The following is an 18,486-nucleotide window of genomic DNA, read 5'->3' as shown; positions in this document are numbered from 1 at the left end:
ACACACACACACACACACACACACACACACACACACACACACACACACACACACACACACACACACACACACACACAGCATTACATAATTTTAAAGACAGAGTATGTAGGCTTCCAGCATAGTAGGCAGGTAGTAGTACAAAGGACTGCCTGCTTGCCAAGTGTAATAGGCTTCTATACTGAACAAAAACATGCAACAATTTCAAAGATTTTACTGAGTTACAGTTCATATAAGGAAATCAGCCAACTGAAATTAATTCATTAGGACCTAATCTATGGATTTCACCTGACTGGGAATACAGATATGCATCTGTTGGTCAGAGATACCTTAAAAAATTAGGGGTGTGGATCAGAAAACCAGTCAGTATCTGGTGTAACCACCATTTGCCTCATGCAGCGCGACACATCTCCTTCGCATACAGTCGATCAGGCTGTTGATTATCGCCTGTGGAATGTTGTCCCACTCCTCTTCAATGACTGTGCAAAGTTGCTGGATATGGGCGAGAACACGCTGTCGTACACATCAATACAGAGCATCCCAAACATGCTCAATGGGTGACATGTCTGGTGAGTATGCAGGCCATGGAAGAACTTGGACATTTTCAGCTTCCAGGAACTGTGTACAGATCCTTGCGACATGGGGCCGTGCATTATCATGCTGAAACATGAGGTGATGGTGGCGGATAAATGGCACGACAGTGGGCCTCAGGAACTCGTCACGGTTTCTATGTGCATTCAAATTGCCATCGATAAATAGCAATTGTGTTCATTGTCCATAGCTTATGCCTGCCCATACCATAATCTCACCACCACCATGGGGCACTCTGTTCACAACATTGAGATCAACAAACCGCTCGCCCACACAATGCCATCCATGTGGTCTGCGGTTGTGAGGCCGGTTGGACGTACTGCCAAATTCTCTAAAATGATGTTCGAGGCGGCTTATGGTAGAGAAATTACCATTAAATTCTCTGGCAACAGCTCTGGTGGACATTCCTGCAGTCAGCATGCCAATTGCACGCTGCCTCAAAACTTGAGACATCTGTGGCATTGTGTTGTGTGTGGCCTTTTATTGTCCCTGGGATCTTTCATTTCAGCTCATGAAACATGGGACCAACACTTCACATGTTGCCTTTATATTTTTGTTGAGTGTACTTGTTATTTTAAAATACATTTTGGGATATACAGATCCGCTGCATGGAAAACTTCTAAAATGGTTCTCAAAAGGAGGTAATATTGAACCTAATTCAAAAAGAAGAAAATTGATGTACATGGGTCAGTCCAAGGACACGATGGGGATATTATGGTGTGTGTTCTTGCATTTGTGCGTGTGTGTCTGTGTGCGTGCATTCATGCATGTGTGCATGTGCCTGTGTCTCGCTGTGTGTCTGTGTGCGTGTGTTCGTCAGTGCGTGCATGAATGTGTGTGTCTGTGTGTCTCTGTGTGTGTATTTGTGTGTGTGTGTGTGTGTGTGTGTGTGTGTGTGTGTGTGTGCGTGTGTAGGGGGAAGCTGCTTTTCCTCACAGACAGGTGAGCCAGAGTCACTGACACTCTGGATTACCAAATTAAATTTAAATCAGGTTTAAGCATCAGCTTAATGTGTTACTCTGGCAAAAACATCACTGTTCTGCCTGAATTTCAAATCTTTACTTCGACGCCTCAATTAACACCACCTACTCCTTAATTCTGCTGAAGGAGCAGAATCTTTTATAAGCTTATTCTAATGCTTTTGGTTGCCATTTTGGTTGTACAGGAGACAAAGAGTGCCAAATCTATGAAAACCTTTCAACCTTGTTTTTGCCAAAATTGATAGTCTCTGGACCCAAGAAATCTGTTTTTCTACTCACTGTTGTCTTCTACCTAAAATATTTTGATCGCTGTTTTGGTATGAAGGCTCAGTCCCAAGTGGCACACTATTTCGTGTGTAGTGCACGACTTTTGACCAGGGCACCTAGGGCTGTGGTCAAAAGAAGTGCACTATATAGGGAATAGGGAACTCTTTCAGATGCAGCCTCTGATTTGGTGATGAGCCCATGAGTGGAGGTCTCTCTGGAAAGAAAAGATTCATGTCCTTTATGATATTAGGCCATTTCTCAATTGGCACTCGTGCCTGGTTCCGATCGTTCTGGGAGATTCCAAATCGATAGGAGCAAGTTATGACTGTCTGGAGAGCGTGTCTGTCTGAGGGAGAACGTGAACGCGTGAGAAAGAAAGCCAAAGTATGTAATGAAAAATAATAAAAAGGATGATAAAGACATTATAAACATAAGTCGCTTTAATGCTACTTCGCCATTGAAGGGAAATCGTCAGCACATCTCTGTCCATATCAATGTAGCTACACATCACAGCTTAGCATTAGAAATGTAAGAACGGTGTATGAGAGTTTTCAACATGTGACTGGACAAATGATCTGCAGGTCATTGCTTCATATCAACATAAACACCATGTTTGGCTGAATCTCCCCAAGTAGGGAAGAACACTCACTCCTTCACACACATACACACACGCACACACGCACACGCACACACACACACACACAAATTCACACGCACACACACACACGCACACACACACACACACACACACACACACACACACACACACACACACACACACACACACACACACACACACACACACACACACACACACACACACACACACAGAGTGTAACTAGATATTGGACATTCTTATCTCCCCACAAAGAGCTCCCTTTTCCCTTCCTGCTCCTGCCTATCATCAGCCCTGTTTTCCTTCAACTTGTTTTCACTCCCTTCCTCTCTCCCGGGTTGAGCCCCCCACTCCCTCTCAACACCTCTTGTTCTTCTTGCTCATACTCCCCATCAATGTTATCTCTCTCCCCATCCCTCTGTCATTCCCCCCATGCTTCTTTCTCTCTCCCATCCCTCTGTCTCTCTACGGGTGTAGGATTCTCCTTTACCAGAGCAGATACGTCCTTGTATACATTCTGACAGTGGCTCCATGAGGGCCTCAGCCTCAGCTTCTTACTCGTATTGGTTTATTCTCTCAGTGTGACCAGTCTGTTCCCTGGACAGAGAAAGGAATACGTAGGACAACCTTTAATATTTTTGCACTGAGCCGGAGATGTGGAATTAAGAACTTGTCCTGTTCTCTTTAACGACTGGTTTTACATTTTATGCTTCAGTCTTTCAGCTAGAGATTTATGGTTTTCCACCCCCCTCCGCTAACTAAACATTCCCTCTGTTTCTCTTTCTCTCTCCTTCCTTCTCTCTTTCTTGCTCATTCTTCATCCACTGGCACTCTCTCTCCTCTTTCTCTTTTTTTTCTCTCCTTCTTTCTTCTGTTCTCTCATTCTCTTCTCCCTCTCTTTTCTCTCTGGCCTGCAGGAAGGTTTTACAAGGTTGAGCCTCAGGTTTGTAGCCGTGTCCCTGGGTGACTTCCATAAGTACTTTCCCTTCCCATCTCTCCCTGCTTTCACCACGACTTAGCAGGAGGTGCACCGGTGGATGACCGTACGTACACAGTCACGTGGTCACCCGGTCAGGTCAGGTTAAGTGTGTAGTTTTGGCCTCTCAGGTCAAACCTGTGTCTTAGTTTTCTGGTTTCAGAGACTCAGTCTGACTATGCAAAATGTATGCATTGTGAAGCGGTTGGTTTAAAACGTCTTTTAAGATGTGTGTAATTACTAGTAGGGTTTGACCACGAGCTAGCCAATCGAAACATTGGCCTGGCTCTCGTTCATCTCTTTCGCTCTGTTGGTTCTCGCTATGTCAAAGAGTTATCCTCATCATTGTTTTTACTTCATTCTAGAAGAGTATTGCCCCCCCCCCCCCCGCCTCCACGCTGCTCCTACTCTCTGTTATTATCTATACATAGCCACTTTAATAACTCTACCTACATTTCCTCAACACCGGTCGCCCCGCACATTGACACATTGACTCTGTGCCGGTACCCCCTGTATATAGACCCGCTATTGTTATTTACTGCTGCTCTTTATTTGTTATTCTTATCTCTTACTTTTTTGTTGTGGTATTTTCTTAAAACTGCATGGTTGGTTAGGGCTTGTAAGTAAGAATTTCACTGCCAGGTCTACACCTGTTGTATTCGACGCATGTGACAAATACAATTTGATTGGATTTGATTTGACATTCACTGAGAATTTAAAATATTCCTCATAGGAAAAGTGTCAATGAGGGCATAGCCATGGAATATTTTACTTATGCAATGAGCGTAAATGTAATTAAGCCATCTCCAAACTGTCTGAACACAACCAAAGGACAATCAAAATGTATTATGGGCCAAAAGCATGCACATTAAAAGAGAGGGAAAAACAGAGACGAAGAGAGATGTGAACATGTTGAAAGAGTAACAACCTAAGAGTCTGGGGGACTCCCTCTGCCCCCTATGGCACAAATGAACCCCTTGAAGGCAGAGGGCGTGGCAAGAACATTTATGGCATTCCTTCAACAATAAAGGGTCATCAAAACCAACCATAGGCTTTCAACAGAGAGAGCAATATGGGGACAGGGGAGTTATACTGCAACGCCACAACTTCTGATGTGAAAAGGGCTTTAGAAATACATTTGATTGATTGATTGATTGAACTTCAGTAAGAGACGAAAACCACATAAAAGTGCATTCCACCCCTTCATAGTGCTGCCTAACACTGCATAGCACCGGCAGATTGATGACGCAGCTTAATCCATAGGGGTCAGTGGGAAAGATTCAGTGGTACGCTACGCCTCATTCCACGTCAATATCCTTCGCTATTGACTAACTCATTTTCCCACTACACCAAGCGTGGGGCAGGGACACTCGTGAGATGGTGAGGATAGGAAGAGGGGGAGTCAGAGAAGGGGTGAGGTTGGGTAGGGGAGGGTTGCGTGTGGTGCGTCCCGTTGGAGTGAAACCACCAGTACGGCTGGTGTACTGCTGCTGCTGACACAGCTGGGCCCGGGCACTGACTCCAGCACCACCGCCGCACCGCACTCCTGGAATGTACCAGGCTGTGCCGACGGGGAGTGAAACCATAACAAGTGCAGGAAACTGATCAGCACACTCTGGATTTCACGCCGTCCGCAGGACGCCTGGCGAGGACTCCAGAAACCCAGATGTGTGGTAGAAGAAGAAGTCTTCATCCCAAATGGCACCCTATTTCCTTCACGGTGCACTAGGGGATAGGGTGCCATTTGGGACTTGTTTCAAGAGAAACCCTCAAACCTAGACCTCAGACCTCTAGCCCCAGATCCCAGGAGTCCACCCACCGGGACAGCTGCTTACAATAATTACTTATCTACGTGTTCTTCTCTGGCTGTTCCCAGCCTTTACTCTCCTGTACCTGGAAACTCACACATGAAAGCCCACCAATAAAAAGTCACACTGAGCTGACTCATCCACATCAGTAGCTGGCAGCAGAAGATCTGAAGGTATTGATGCCCAGGTTGGTGATTGAAGTCCAAGATGGCCCATGACAAATCCTCCTTTATCCACAGATTTAAAAGGAGATGTGGGGGTTCGGCCCGAAAAGCTAATGGCCTTCCTATGTCAACCACCCACAGAAAAATAAATATGTCCGAAACCTTGAGGACTAGGGAGGCAATCTTGAGCTGGCTTCAATTTGGCAGAGGAGAGACTGATGGGAATACCATATGAATTCACTCAGCCCATGCGTGTGTGTGAGAGGGAGAAGTGGAAAAGACAGACGGCAAAAGGAGAAACAGTAAAAAGAATATCTGTTGAATATGTATCTTTGCATAAACCCAAGGTCATATCCGCTCAGCTTCTTCGAACACTCAGAGAAAAAAAGAGAAAGACAGTTCAATGGTTATCTGGGTGACTCCGCACATATGTCAGTACTTGTGTCAAGACTCCACCAAAAGCACATATACACATTTCAACATGTGGTCACAAAATGTTAGTGGGACATGTGTGTTGATATTACACCTTCTAGCTTTTTATATGACGATCCCAAGGTCTTTGTGCTGGAAAGAATGCCCGAGCTAAGCTTGAGTTCACTCCGCTCGCTCTCACTCTGAAATTCAGCCATCTTGTCCTGAGAGAGTTTGGATATGCTGAGAAAAGGTGGAAAAGGGTGGTTGGCTCAATGCTCTGCGAATACCTGTACCTGCCTTACGGATCAGCCTGCATTTCATGAGAACACTGGGACTACTACTGCCAGCTGTAGTTCCAAAATGACTGGAATTCCCCAAAAGAGGTTAAACGGAAGGACATACTCGAGGAGGAGGAAGTCTGATAAACAACTTGAGAGAGACAAGGTAAACAAAAGGGACAAAAAAACTTTCACAATCATCCCTTTCACTTTCAGTGAGACATCGTATTGTAAAATCACCCCCGTCCCAGACTATACCATTTGAGGACAATGTCCTTAGTATAACACCAGGACAACACCAGTGCCACAGTGGAAGAGGTATTTTTGGGAGGCCAGGACATACCACACAATATATACAAAAGTAAGTGGACACCCCTTCAAATTAGTGGATTTGGCTATTTCAGCTATGCCCGTTGCTGACAGGTGTATAAATTCGAGCACTCAGCCATAGACAAACATTGGCAGTAGAATGGCCTTACTGAAGAGTTCAGAGACTTTCAACGTGGCACTGTCATAGGATGTCACCTTTGTAAAGTGGAAACACCTAGGAGCAACAACGGCTCAGCCGCGAAGTGGTAGGCCACGCAAGCTTACAGAACGGGACCGCGAGGTCCATATAGAAATGGTTTGTCGAGATTGGGGTGGAAGAACTTGACTGGCCTGCACAGAGCCCTGACCTTAACCCCATCGAACATCTTTAGGATTAATTGGAACGCCAACTGCGAGCGAGGCCTAATCGTCCAACATCAGTGCCCGACCTCACTAATACTCTTGTGGCTGAAAGGAAGCAAGTCCCCGCAACAATGTTCCAACATCTACTGTAAACCCTTCCCAAAAGAGTGGAGGCTGGTATAGTAGCAAAGGGGGGACCAACTCCATATTTAAGGTAATGTTCGACGAGAACACATAGTTGGAATCACCAAAGTCTATGTCTTTAGGCCAAACTCCGGGGTAAAGTCATACAATGTTGGTTGAGAGTCTCCCCTATGCAGTTTAGAAGACACCCCTCTCCATCGAACCTGGTGGCTTCAGGGGTTTAATACTCAAGCTAGGCATTGAGAAATATAAATGGTTCATTTACACTATAGTTTAAAAGTTACAAGCACTGCACTTAATGATCATCATGCAAATAGTTATTTTGTACAATAACAGCTTCAGAGTGAGGAGACGGGCCTATAAGAGCATGGTAGGCCAGGCCAACAGCTGCCATTGCCTGTGTCCCAAATAGAAACCCTATTCCCTATATAGTGCACTACTTTTAGCATAGTCCTCCCAGGGCCAAGAGCAGAATCCCCTCCCTGGTTGGGTTGCACAGAGTTCAGCAGCTACTCTCCTCAGCCTGGCTCTTCTCTGCTCCTACGAGGCCTTACACATGTCCAGAGTTCATTTAAATAAATGTAAAAGCGAAACTGGCCTTTGCTATTTGGCCTCGTTCCCTGAGAGCTCTCGTCTAGTCCGGATGCTTCCAAATTGGCACCCTTTAATCTTCCATAGGGCTCTGGCCAAGAGTAGTGCACTACATAGGGAATAGGGTGCCATTTTGGACATATCCAATGAGTGGAGGGCTGGCGTCTCTCGATGCAGCCCGCTCACACAAACACAAACAGGATGCTTCCTCTCAGGTGACACCTTGATGAGAGAGATTGTGTTTTAGCACAGTTTGAGTTTGTCTCCACTGGTGCCGGGATAAACATGGGGGACCATTCCTCCCTCTATCGCTTCATCACTCCATCCTCCCTGATGGACCTGAGTCACACTATGTGTGGATGACTAATTCTGGACTGAAGCATCATCCTCCAGACTTTTTGGATCAACAGAACAATGGCAGAGTACTCTCTCTCTCTCTCTCTCTCTCTCTGTCCCTCAATTAAGTTCAATTCAAGGGGCTTTATTAGCATTGTAAACATATGTTTACATTGCCAAAGCAAGTGAAATAGATACTAAACAAAAGTGAAATAAACAATAAAACATTAACGGTAAACATTACAAACATTCCAAAAGAATAAAGACATTTCAAATGTCATACTATGTCTACATACAGTGTTGTAACAATATGCAAATAGTTAAAGTAAAAAAGGGAAAATAAATAAGCATAAATATGAGTTGTATTTACAATGGTGTTTGTTCTTCACTGGTTGACCTTTTCTTGTGGCAACAGGTCACAAATCTTGCTGCTGTGATTGCACAATGTGTCACGCCCTGATCTGTTTCACCTGTTCCTGTGATTGTCTCCACCCCCTCCAGGTGTCGCTTATTTTCCCCAGTGTATTTATCCCTGTGTTTCCTGGCTCTCTGTGCCAGTTTGTCTTGTATGTTAATCAAGTCAACCGGTGTGTCACTAAGTCTGTACATAGTCAAAGCTTTCCTAAAGTTTGGTTCAGGTACAGTGGTCAGGTATTCTGCCACTGTACTCTCTGTTAAACAGCTTGGAAAATTCCAGAAAATGATGTCATGTGTTTAGAGGCTTCTGATAGGCTAATTGACATAATTTGAGTCAACTGGAAGTGTACCTGTGGATGTATTTCAAGGCCTACCTTCAAACTCAGTGCCTCTTTGCTTGACATCATGGGAAAATCAAAAGAAATCAGCCAAGACTTCAGAAAAACAATTGTAGACCTCCACAAGTCTGGCTCATCCTTGGGATCAATTTCCAAATGCCTGAAGGTACCACGTTCATCTGTACAAACAATAGTACTCAAGCATAAACACTATAGGACCACGCAGCCGTCATACCGCTCAGGAAGGAGACATGTTCTATCTCCTAGAGATGAACGTACTTTGGTGTGAAAAGTGCAAATCAATCCCAGAACAACAGCAAAGGACCTTGTGAAGATGCTGGAGGAAACAGGTACAAAAGTATCTATATCCACAGTAAAATGAGTCCTATATCGACATAACCGTAAAGGCCGCTCAACAAGGAAGATGCCACTGCTCCATAACCATCATAAAAAAGCCAGACTAAGGTTTGCAACTGCACATAGGGACAAAGATCATACTTTTTTGGAGAAGTCCTCTGGTCTGATGAAACAAAAATAGAACTGTTTGGCCATAATGACCATCGTTATGTTTGGAGGGAAAGGGGAGGCTTGCAAGCCGAAGAACACCATCCCAACCGTGAAGCACGATGGTGGCAGCATCATGTTGTGGGGGTGCTTTGCTGCAGGAGGGACTAGTGCACTTCACAAAATAGATGGCATCATGAGCCTAGGAAAATTGTGGATATATCGAAGCAACGTCTCAAGACATCAGTCAGGAATTTAAAGCTTGGTCGCAAATGGGTCTTTCAAATGGACAATGACCCCAAGCAAACTTCCAAAGTTGTTGCAAAATGGCTTAAGGACAACAAAGTCAAGGTATTGGAGTGGCCATCACAAAGCCCTGACCTCAAACCCATAGAAAATTTGTTGGCAGAACTGAAACTGTGTGTGAACAAGGAGGCCTAGAAACCTGACTTAGTTACAGTACACCAGCTCTGTCAGGAGAAATGGGCCAAAATTCACCCAACTTATTGTGGGACGCTTGTGGAAGGCTACCCGAAACGGTTGACCCAAGTTAAACAATTTAATGGCAATGCTACCAAATACTAATTGAGTGTATGTAAACTTCTGACCCACTGGGAATGTGATCAAAGAAATTAAAGCTGAAATAAATAATTATTTCTACTATTATTCTGACATTTCACATTAAAATAAAGTGGTGATCCTAACTGACCTAAGACAGGGAATTTTTACTTGGATTAAATGTCAGGAATTGTGAAAAACTGAGTTTAAATGTATTTGGCTAAGGCGTATGTAAACTTCTGACTTCAATTGTATATGTTGAAAAATGTGGGGCTTAAGCTGCATCCCTGTCTCACCCCTGTGGAAAGAAATGTGTGTTTTTTGCCAATTTTAACCGCACACTTGTTTCTTTACATGGATTTTATAATGTCGTGTGTTTTTTCCCAACACCATTTTCCATCAATTTGTATAGTAGACTCTCATGGCAAATGTAATTTCTGAAATCAAAGCACGAGAAGACTTTGCCTTTGTTTTGGTTTGTTTGTTGGTCAATTAGGGTGTGCATGGTGAATATGGTAATTTGGTAAAAAGCCAATTTGACATTTGCTCAGTACATTGTTTTCACTGAAGAAATGTACAAGTCTGCTGTTAATGATAATGCCGAGGATTTTCCCAAGGTTGCTATTGACGCATATCAAACGGGAGTTACTGGAGTCAAACGTGTCTCCACTTTTGTGCATTGGGGTTATCAGTCCTTGGTTCTGAATATTGGGGAAGATGCCAGAGCTGAGGATGATGTTAAAGAGCTTAAGTATAGCCAATTGGAATTTGTGATCTGTATATTTTATCATTTCATGTAGGATACCACAGGCCTTTTTGGGTTGGAGGGTTTGTATTTTGTCCTGTAGTTCATTCAATGTAATTGGAGAATACAGTGGGTTCTAGTAGTCTTTAAAAGCTGATTCTAAGATTTGCAATTGATAATGTATATGTATGTTTTTGTTTTTTGTTCTTTGTTATAGAGCCAAAAAGATTGGAGAAGTGGTTTATCCACACATCTTTGTTTTGGATAGATAACTCTTCATGTTGTTTGTTTAGTGTGTTCCAATCTTCCCAGAAGTGGTTAGATTCTATGAACTCTTCAATTACATTGAGCTGATTTCTGACGTGCTGTTGCTTCTTTTTCCGTACTGTATTTCTTTATTGTTTTAGTGATTCACCATAGTGAAGGTGTAGACTCAGGTTTTCTGGGTATCTATGTTTTTGGTTAGTGTCACGTATTCACAAGGTAGGTGGAATCAAGCGCAGAGAGCAGGTGCAGTGAGTCGATAGTTTTTATTCTCCGGAACAAACACTGAAAACCCGAAAACACGGGTGAAATAATCCAACACAGGATTAAGAGATATCGGAGCAAAATAGCACAATACGTAATAACTAAAATACATGAAACCAAAACAATCCCGCACGAAACAAGGGCGGGACAACCTACTATAAATAAGGACGTCAATAAACTAAAATACACACAGGTGAAACTAATAAGACAAAACCAACAGACAAACGAAAAAGGGATCGATGGTGGCTAGTAGGACGGTGACGACGACCGCCGAGCACCGCTCGAACAGGCAGGGGAGCCAAACTCGGCGGAAGTCGTGACAGTTAGAATGGTTTCTCAATTTCTTTCTTAGATTTTTCATTCTTCATCAAACCATTTGTCATTGTTTTTCATTTTCTTAGATTGTCTACTTATTTGATAGGGAAGCTGAAAGGTCAAATATACTGTTTACACTTTCTAACGGCAAGTTTACATCTTCACTATTAGAGTGAAATATTTTGTCCAGGAAGTCAACTAAAAGGGATTGAATTTGTTTTTGGTAGATTTCTACACTACATTCCTTCCATCTATAGCATTTCCTCGATGTCTCATGATTGAGGATTGCTCTGTTCAGTTAGACTCTCTCTCCCTCGAGGGGTGTTTCTGTCTCCCTCTTCTCTCTTTTACTTTGTATGTATGTTTGAGAGTGTGAGTGTGCACGGTGTGTGTCTATCAGTGACTGAGTGTATGTGTATTTATGAAGTTGTGACATCCTGACCCAAGCAGGCTGTGATTGCTGCTTTTGGACCAGTGGCGAGGTTGGATCGCACACGCTGTCAGCCAGAATGAGCTGTTGTGTTTAACCCTGCGCGGTCCAGACAGGAACGCATCACTGACCCCCTGACCCAAAGGCAGTGGGGAGACAGACTGCCTTGTGTGATGCATTCCTTTTCACCATAGCCCTATGGGTAGTGCACTTCATAGGGAATGAGTTGTCATGTGAGACGCATGCAAAGTATCACACGATGGTGATAAGGGAGATTGATATTTATCTCAGTGGGGAATTGAGTAAAGACAGTAAGGAGAGTTGTGCTCTACTCACCGAACCTCTTGTATCCAAAAGACTGTACTTCCTCCTCGTCTGCAAAATCGTCTGTGGGCATGACAACAGAGACATGTGTGTTACCATGAGGTCTGAGAGAGAAATCACACAAGGCAACGAATGGACCGTGTAGCCTATACTCCATTGGTTCCAGAACAAAAACACCATATAGATCAAGAAGATGGTACAGTCACATCACACACTGAAATCAACTGCGTGGGTTGACTACATTTACCACAATGGAAATACGTTTGGACTTTTTTTGTGTCATCCTCAATGATTTTAAATGCGTTAGGATGTGGTTGTATTGTGTATTGAATGATCAACTAAATATATCTCTCTATAAACCTTCATATACACTGCATTATTGCATCCCAAATGGCACCCTACTTACTGTATAGGGTCCTATACTACTATAGTATATGGCCCTGGTCAAAAAACATTTGACACTCTGAATATATCAACTCCCCAGAGGAATGAGTACCCCACCCCACCTCAGCAAAGGTCAGGACAGAATGTTCTCCCCGGAACTGTTCTGTTACCATGGTTCTCTCTGGTTGAGAGACCTTGTGATATAACCTTAGCATTTTCAGCCTTTAACTATCACAACAAAAATGGCAAGATCCTGGAGGGACTGTTATATGTACACACGTTAGCACTCCACGTTTCACAGGGAATCCAGTGTATGTGATAAAAGTACAACTGACACAGACTGTTTATAATATGATACTTCCGGCATGTCCGAAGAATTATGCAGCACCGGGGATGTGTCCACAATGGCACCCTTTCCCCTGTCGTGCACTACTTTTAACCAGGGCTTACATGGCTGTAGTCAAATGTAGTGCACTATAAAGGGAATAGGGTGCCATTTGAGACGTAACCCTAGGTAACCAAATGGATGCAGGACACCAACAGGCATTTGCTGCAGCCCAGGACACTACACAAATGTCTTTCTCTCTGGGGGCGAATGTATAGGCCTTACTCAGCACATAGCTTTATCATCGTGGTATGTTATAGAGGCTATAACTCCCCATCAAGAGCCTCTTTCTATGTGGAAAGGAGACAGGAGGACTCAGGCCTGTAAAAGCCACAAGCTGCGGTTTCTCTGGGTTGTTGACTTTAAACCCTAATTACACTTTGCCACACTACACTGCACTCCACTTACACTAGAAGCCAGCGCAGGGAGGCTGCAGAAAGATAAGAACATCACTGACAATGGCTAGCAGATGTAGGAGAGGGAGAGATGCAGTTTTGACTGGGGGCAGTGTGAGGGGGAGGGGAGAAGGAGGTTGAGGAGGGCGGAAGTACACTACATAGAGAATAGGGCGCCATTTGGGATGCAACCTGTGTGACAGAGAGGTCCAAAATGGACATATGAGATGTTCTACACTAAGACATTTCCTGTATTTTGTTTTACAATAAATTACTGGCAGCACAGTAGCTAGTAGGTTACTGTAAATGTACAGTAAATTACTAGCAGCACAGAAACCAGTAAATTACTGTAGATTTATATGACCTTTACTGAAACACAAATTTACAGCATATTACTGGACCACCTGACTACAGCAACATGCTGTATTTCTCGAATTTACGGTGCATTACTGGAAGCACAGTGGTTAGTCAACTGTTGCAGATTTACAGCCCAGGCAGCTAGTTCCAACGATCTGCAGTATTTCTGTTACATGTATTCAATATAGGTATTTCCATATTTTCAATACCTATATTGAATACCTGTATTTTCTAATACAAAAAAAAAACTTACAAGGTGCTCGCTTAACGACAACATTTTCGGTAATGGTAACATCATCTTTTTACTTGCCATGATTGTGATATGTTCTTGTTGATCTTCCTTAGTTCAATGCACTGACTGTAAGTCACTCTGGATAAGAGTGTCTGCTAAATGACGTTGATGAAATAAAAAACCTATCACAATAATAGCAAGTAAAAAGTTACTGAGAATGTTGTTGTAGTTAAGGATACATTGGTCTTCAAGGTATTTTGTATTTGTAACAAGGTACCTTTTGATGTATCTTTGCCCATCTCTGGCTAGTGCAAAATACGTTACTGTAATATTCACAGTAACTTGAAGTTACTGTAATGTCCGAGCAACTGTAATATCCGAGCAACGATACAGTACAATACTTAAAAATGTACCTACTATTGTCACGCCCTGACCTTAGAGAGACTTTTTTATGCCTCTTTTTGGTTTGGTCAGGGTGTGATTTGGGTGGGCATTTTCTGTCCTTTATTTCTATGATTTGTGTTTCTATGTGTTGGCAGGGACAGCTGTCTATCGTTGTCTCTGATTGGGAATCATACTTAGGTAGCCCTTTTTCCCCCCTCCTTTCAGTGTGGGTAGTTAACTTTGTTTGTGGCATTAAAGCCCTGTTAAGCTTCACGATTGTTTCTTTCGTTTGTTGTTTTGTTGGCGACATTTTAAAATACAAATCAAATGTACGCTCACCACGCTGCACCTTGGTCTACTTCCAACGACACCCGTGACAACTATACTGTATGAGAGTAAATGCTACTGTAATCGTAATACTGGTATTTTACTGTAATTACACGGGACTGGTGCAAACAGGTTGACTGCTAGGCATTTGTATAGTACAGAATATTTATGAATATTTGGTGTTTTATGTTGCTTGCAAAGACTTCCAAAGTGGCTGCCAAGCAGACCAAAAGGACTTGGCAAAAAACTCAACCAGTAAAGGTTTAAGACTTGTTGCCACTCTGATCTGTCCCCTAAACACATGAAATGATTAGGGAACTTCAACCACATATCAGTTCAATTGCTACAGCATTCTCACTAACGGATGCACCAAATACCGTAGAGCCACTTACAAGTCACGCCAAAATATGTTGAGCTAGCGATTCTTTCCCCTCCCACAACATTTATCCCAAAACTTTGCCATAATTTAAAGAATGCTGCAATAAATATACAACAACACAACAATATAGTACTTTATGGTTAAAGCTGCAATATGTAACTTTTTTGGGGGTGACCTGACTGAATTCAAATACAAATGTGAGTTATAGATATGTAATTTGCATTAAAAGCAAGTCTAAGAAGTGGTAGATCTGTTCTATGTGCACTATTTATTTGCTTCCCGTTCTTAAGTTACTTTCGGTTTAGTACCTCAGCTTCAAACAGCTAAAAATACAATATTTTTAGTTATGTAAAATATATCCCAAAGCGGTTTAGATGGTACAACGATTCTCCACACTATACTTGTTTTGTCACATAAATTGAAATTAACCAAATTTTAGCAACAAAGAAATGGCGGAGCAATTTTAGCATATTGCACAAATGTAGCCCCCATAATGCATTGCTCTTTACAGTACTGTACTGTAATATAGATTTACAGTAGGTCTATGTACATCTTTCGCTGGAAACTTACAGCAATTGTTACAGTGATATTGTTCCCTGATCACTTTTGAATTTGAGAGACACATCTATCTGAGTACTACCATCTATGGTGTTACGTTTTTATTTCGCACAGGTAAGATAACAAAACGGTGTTTCGCAGGGGAGTTAACATAACTATATAATGGAATACATCGATTTATAAGGAGAAAATGACAGATCCGTGTAAAACACAAAAAAAATAATCAAATACGCAATATACTTCCATGCATAAAATATGGTTCAAATGTCACTTGAGTAATATTACTGCAGCCTAGACCAAAGATATCACTGCTATCATACATGTAGGGCATATCACCAACAACCAAATTATCAAACAAAGACAGCCACTCTCTCATTGTCCAACTATAGAGAATGATGCGACTGGCGGAGAAAGGCCAAGTCATTTCCCAACGCAGCTGAACTCCACACCACAGGCTCTTAATCTCATCCAGATGTGCACAGCCCAACGCACAAATAAGCACGCACGCACACATATACAGAAAACCGTGAATTCATCGAAATCATAGTTTAGCTACGACTTCAAACTTCTCAAAACTCAATTTTAAGATGAACATAACTGTGCATAACACATACTGTACCTTTCATGGCGTTATATAAATCTGTTAGGAGTGTAGAAGAGATGAGAGTCTCTATGTCACTTTTAGCGCATCTCAAAGTTCCGTCCAACCGGGCAGAGTTGAATCAGTTGCTTTGAGAACAGAAAACTAAACGTGTACACAAAAAGTTCAGCTCCCCCAAATGCAAAATGTAATGATTGCGCACGAACCGCTCCGTTAGGCTATTTGTTCATCCCGAACACCACGTTAGAATGTCATTGTTCCGTTATTTGCATACATAGTTGAATAAAATATGTAGCTTGCGTTGGAGAGAAATTTAAAAGTTCACGTATTCGTAATATTTTGTGTAGCTCTGTAAAATGCACCCGTGGCAATAGTGTTAGGTTGTTGATGTCTTCTTTCCAGTACGCTGCGCCTGCCACAATCACAAACCCACAAAAATGTCAAAGCCAAAGGAAGTCCCGCGTCTGGAGCCCCGTTCTAGCAGCAAACCACGTGTGTTCTACATCTGTCGGATTCCCCCCCACTCCTCGCACTCCTTAAAGGGGAAAAGGTGAGGATGCCTTTCAGCGCGAACTCTGGGACCCTTGTGGAGCTGCTAGCAGGAGATGAGATTAGATTACTGGCTTGATGGCGATCGCGTCCTCTGGGTGAAAAATCTGGTACTCATTAAAGACCATTTCAAAGGGGTTGCGGAGGGGGCTCAACCAACATCACTGGACCAACCTGGGACATTAGACAGTGCACTGCATTTTTTTTGTGTGCATTCTTTCTCACTTCAAGTAGTATTTATAGGATATTAGACAAAACAGTTGGAATGTTCAATATCCATCCACTCTTTTATAAAGTTGTAAGTTTGCACTACCACCAATAACTATTATCACCCTTGAGAGAAGTTACTACTCTCACAGCTGGGAATGTTGCTAGGAATGCCAGACCATTTTATTCAGCCTAATGGGAACCCAAACACAGACCTTACCCTCTTTGGTTTGTGGCCCCTGAAATGTCATTGCCCTGCAGATGCAGTTCGCTGATCAAATACACAGGGTCTTCTCAGGCTAATTAGGACATCAAGGCAATTAGTATCTTTTATCTTATCTTAAAGCCACATGTTTTACTGAGTGTCAATGGGATACGAGTACACACGGCGTTTCTGTTTTGTCTAAAACGGCCCAAAGTAATATAGAGTCACCTACGTTTGGCGCTTATGTCCACATTGAACAAAGCATTAATTGTGTACGTGTGTGTGCGCGTGCTTATGTGCGTGTGTGTGTGGGGGGGTGTTTGTGTGCGGGTGCATGCATGTGTTTTGCGGCACACTCCCTTGGTGTTCGCACTCAAGCTGATCCTCTGGCACGCGTTCAGTCACAATCTGATTCTACAAACAGATCGATTTCAGGGAAAAACTGAAAATCCCCCAAGCTTTAAAGAGCAGCCACAGATCACCTCGTAAAGCTTCCGGTGCATTCCAAATGGCACAATATCCTGTTTGACAGGGGCCCATAGCGCATTATATAGGGAATATGGTGCCATTTGGGACTCAATTTTCTTATTTATGGACAAGAGCCCATACATAACCAAGCCTAACCCAGGCTCAGTGTTAAGGGCTTGGGTTATGACACAGTCCGGCTATCGGCTATCGGCTTCTAGACCTGAAATAATTTGAGGGGTCATCCAGTGTTTTCCATAGGGCTGCAAAACTGTTTTTTAAATTTATTTTTTTAACGTTTTATTTTTATTTTTTTTACTGTTGGCTATAATTGGAGCAGCATGTTGGTATTAGTGCCCAGGTAGAGATCAGGGCTTGCTGATAGAAAGCAGTTGAGTGGCAGCTAGTCTATATACCAGACTCCTGCTGGGCCTCATTTAGAGGTTGGGACCTCATTTGCTGTGTCAGGGCTCTGTGCAGTACAGAGGGTTCATATTAACCAGGCAAGAAATACAGTGCCTTCAGTAAGTATTCACACCCCTTGACTTTTTCCACATTTTGTTGTCTTACAGCCTAAATTTAAAATGTATTCAAATTTGATTTTGTGTCACTGGCCAACACACAATATTCCATAATGTCAAAGTGGAATTATGTTTTTCGAAATGTTTCAGAAATTAATTAAAATAGAAAAACTTAAATGTCTTGAGTCAATAAGTATTCAACCCCTTTGTTATGGCAAGCCCTAATAAGTTAAGGAGTAAAAATGTGCTAAAGAAGTCACTTAAAATGTTGCATGGACTCTGTCTACAATGATGTTTACATGATTTTGAATGACTACCTCATCTATGTATCCCACACATCTGTAAGGTCCCTCAGTTGAGCAGTGAATTTAAAAAACAGATTCAACCACAAAGACCAGGGAGGTTTTCAAATGCCTCGCAAAGAAGGGCACCTATTGGTAGATTGGTAAAATAAAAAACAGACATTGAATATCCCTTTGAGCCTGGTGAAGTTATTAATTACACTTTGGATGGTGTATCAATACACCAAGTCACTACAAAGATA

The 18,486-nt window shown here is 42.6% G+C and overlaps 1 protein-coding gene across 2 annotated transcripts in view; it reads right to left on the bottom strand.

The window, feature by feature from the left end:
* LOC139367189 (collectin-12-like) overlaps positions 1-16,503 on the bottom strand; it is a 61,309-nt gene extending 44,806 nt beyond the window's left edge. Inside the window, exons 1-2 of one of the 2 annotated variants that reach the window (XM_071105343.1) lie at positions 16,014-16,503; positions 12,006-12,056 (exon numbers count right to left, since the gene is read on the bottom strand). In XM_071105343.1, coding sequence (XP_070961444.1) covers positions 12,006-12,056; positions 16,014-16,020 — 58 coding nt within the window. In that variant the 5' untranslated portion in view covers positions 16,021-16,503. Of the gene's footprint in view, positions 1-12,005; positions 12,067-16,013 lie in introns of those variants that run through there. The other variant, XM_071105342.1, reaches the window with a different exon arrangement.
* Positions 16,504-18,486: the final 1,983 nt, after the last annotated feature.

The sequence above is a fragment of the Oncorhynchus clarkii genome, chromosome 15 (assembly GCF_045791955.1).
Source record: "Oncorhynchus clarkii lewisi isolate Uvic-CL-2024 chromosome 15, UVic_Ocla_1.0, whole genome shotgun sequence".
In the NCBI taxonomy this organism is placed as follows: domain Eukaryota; kingdom Metazoa; phylum Chordata; class Actinopteri; order Salmoniformes; family Salmonidae; genus Oncorhynchus; species Oncorhynchus clarkii.
This window is presented reverse-complemented; position numbering and strand designations above follow the sequence as displayed.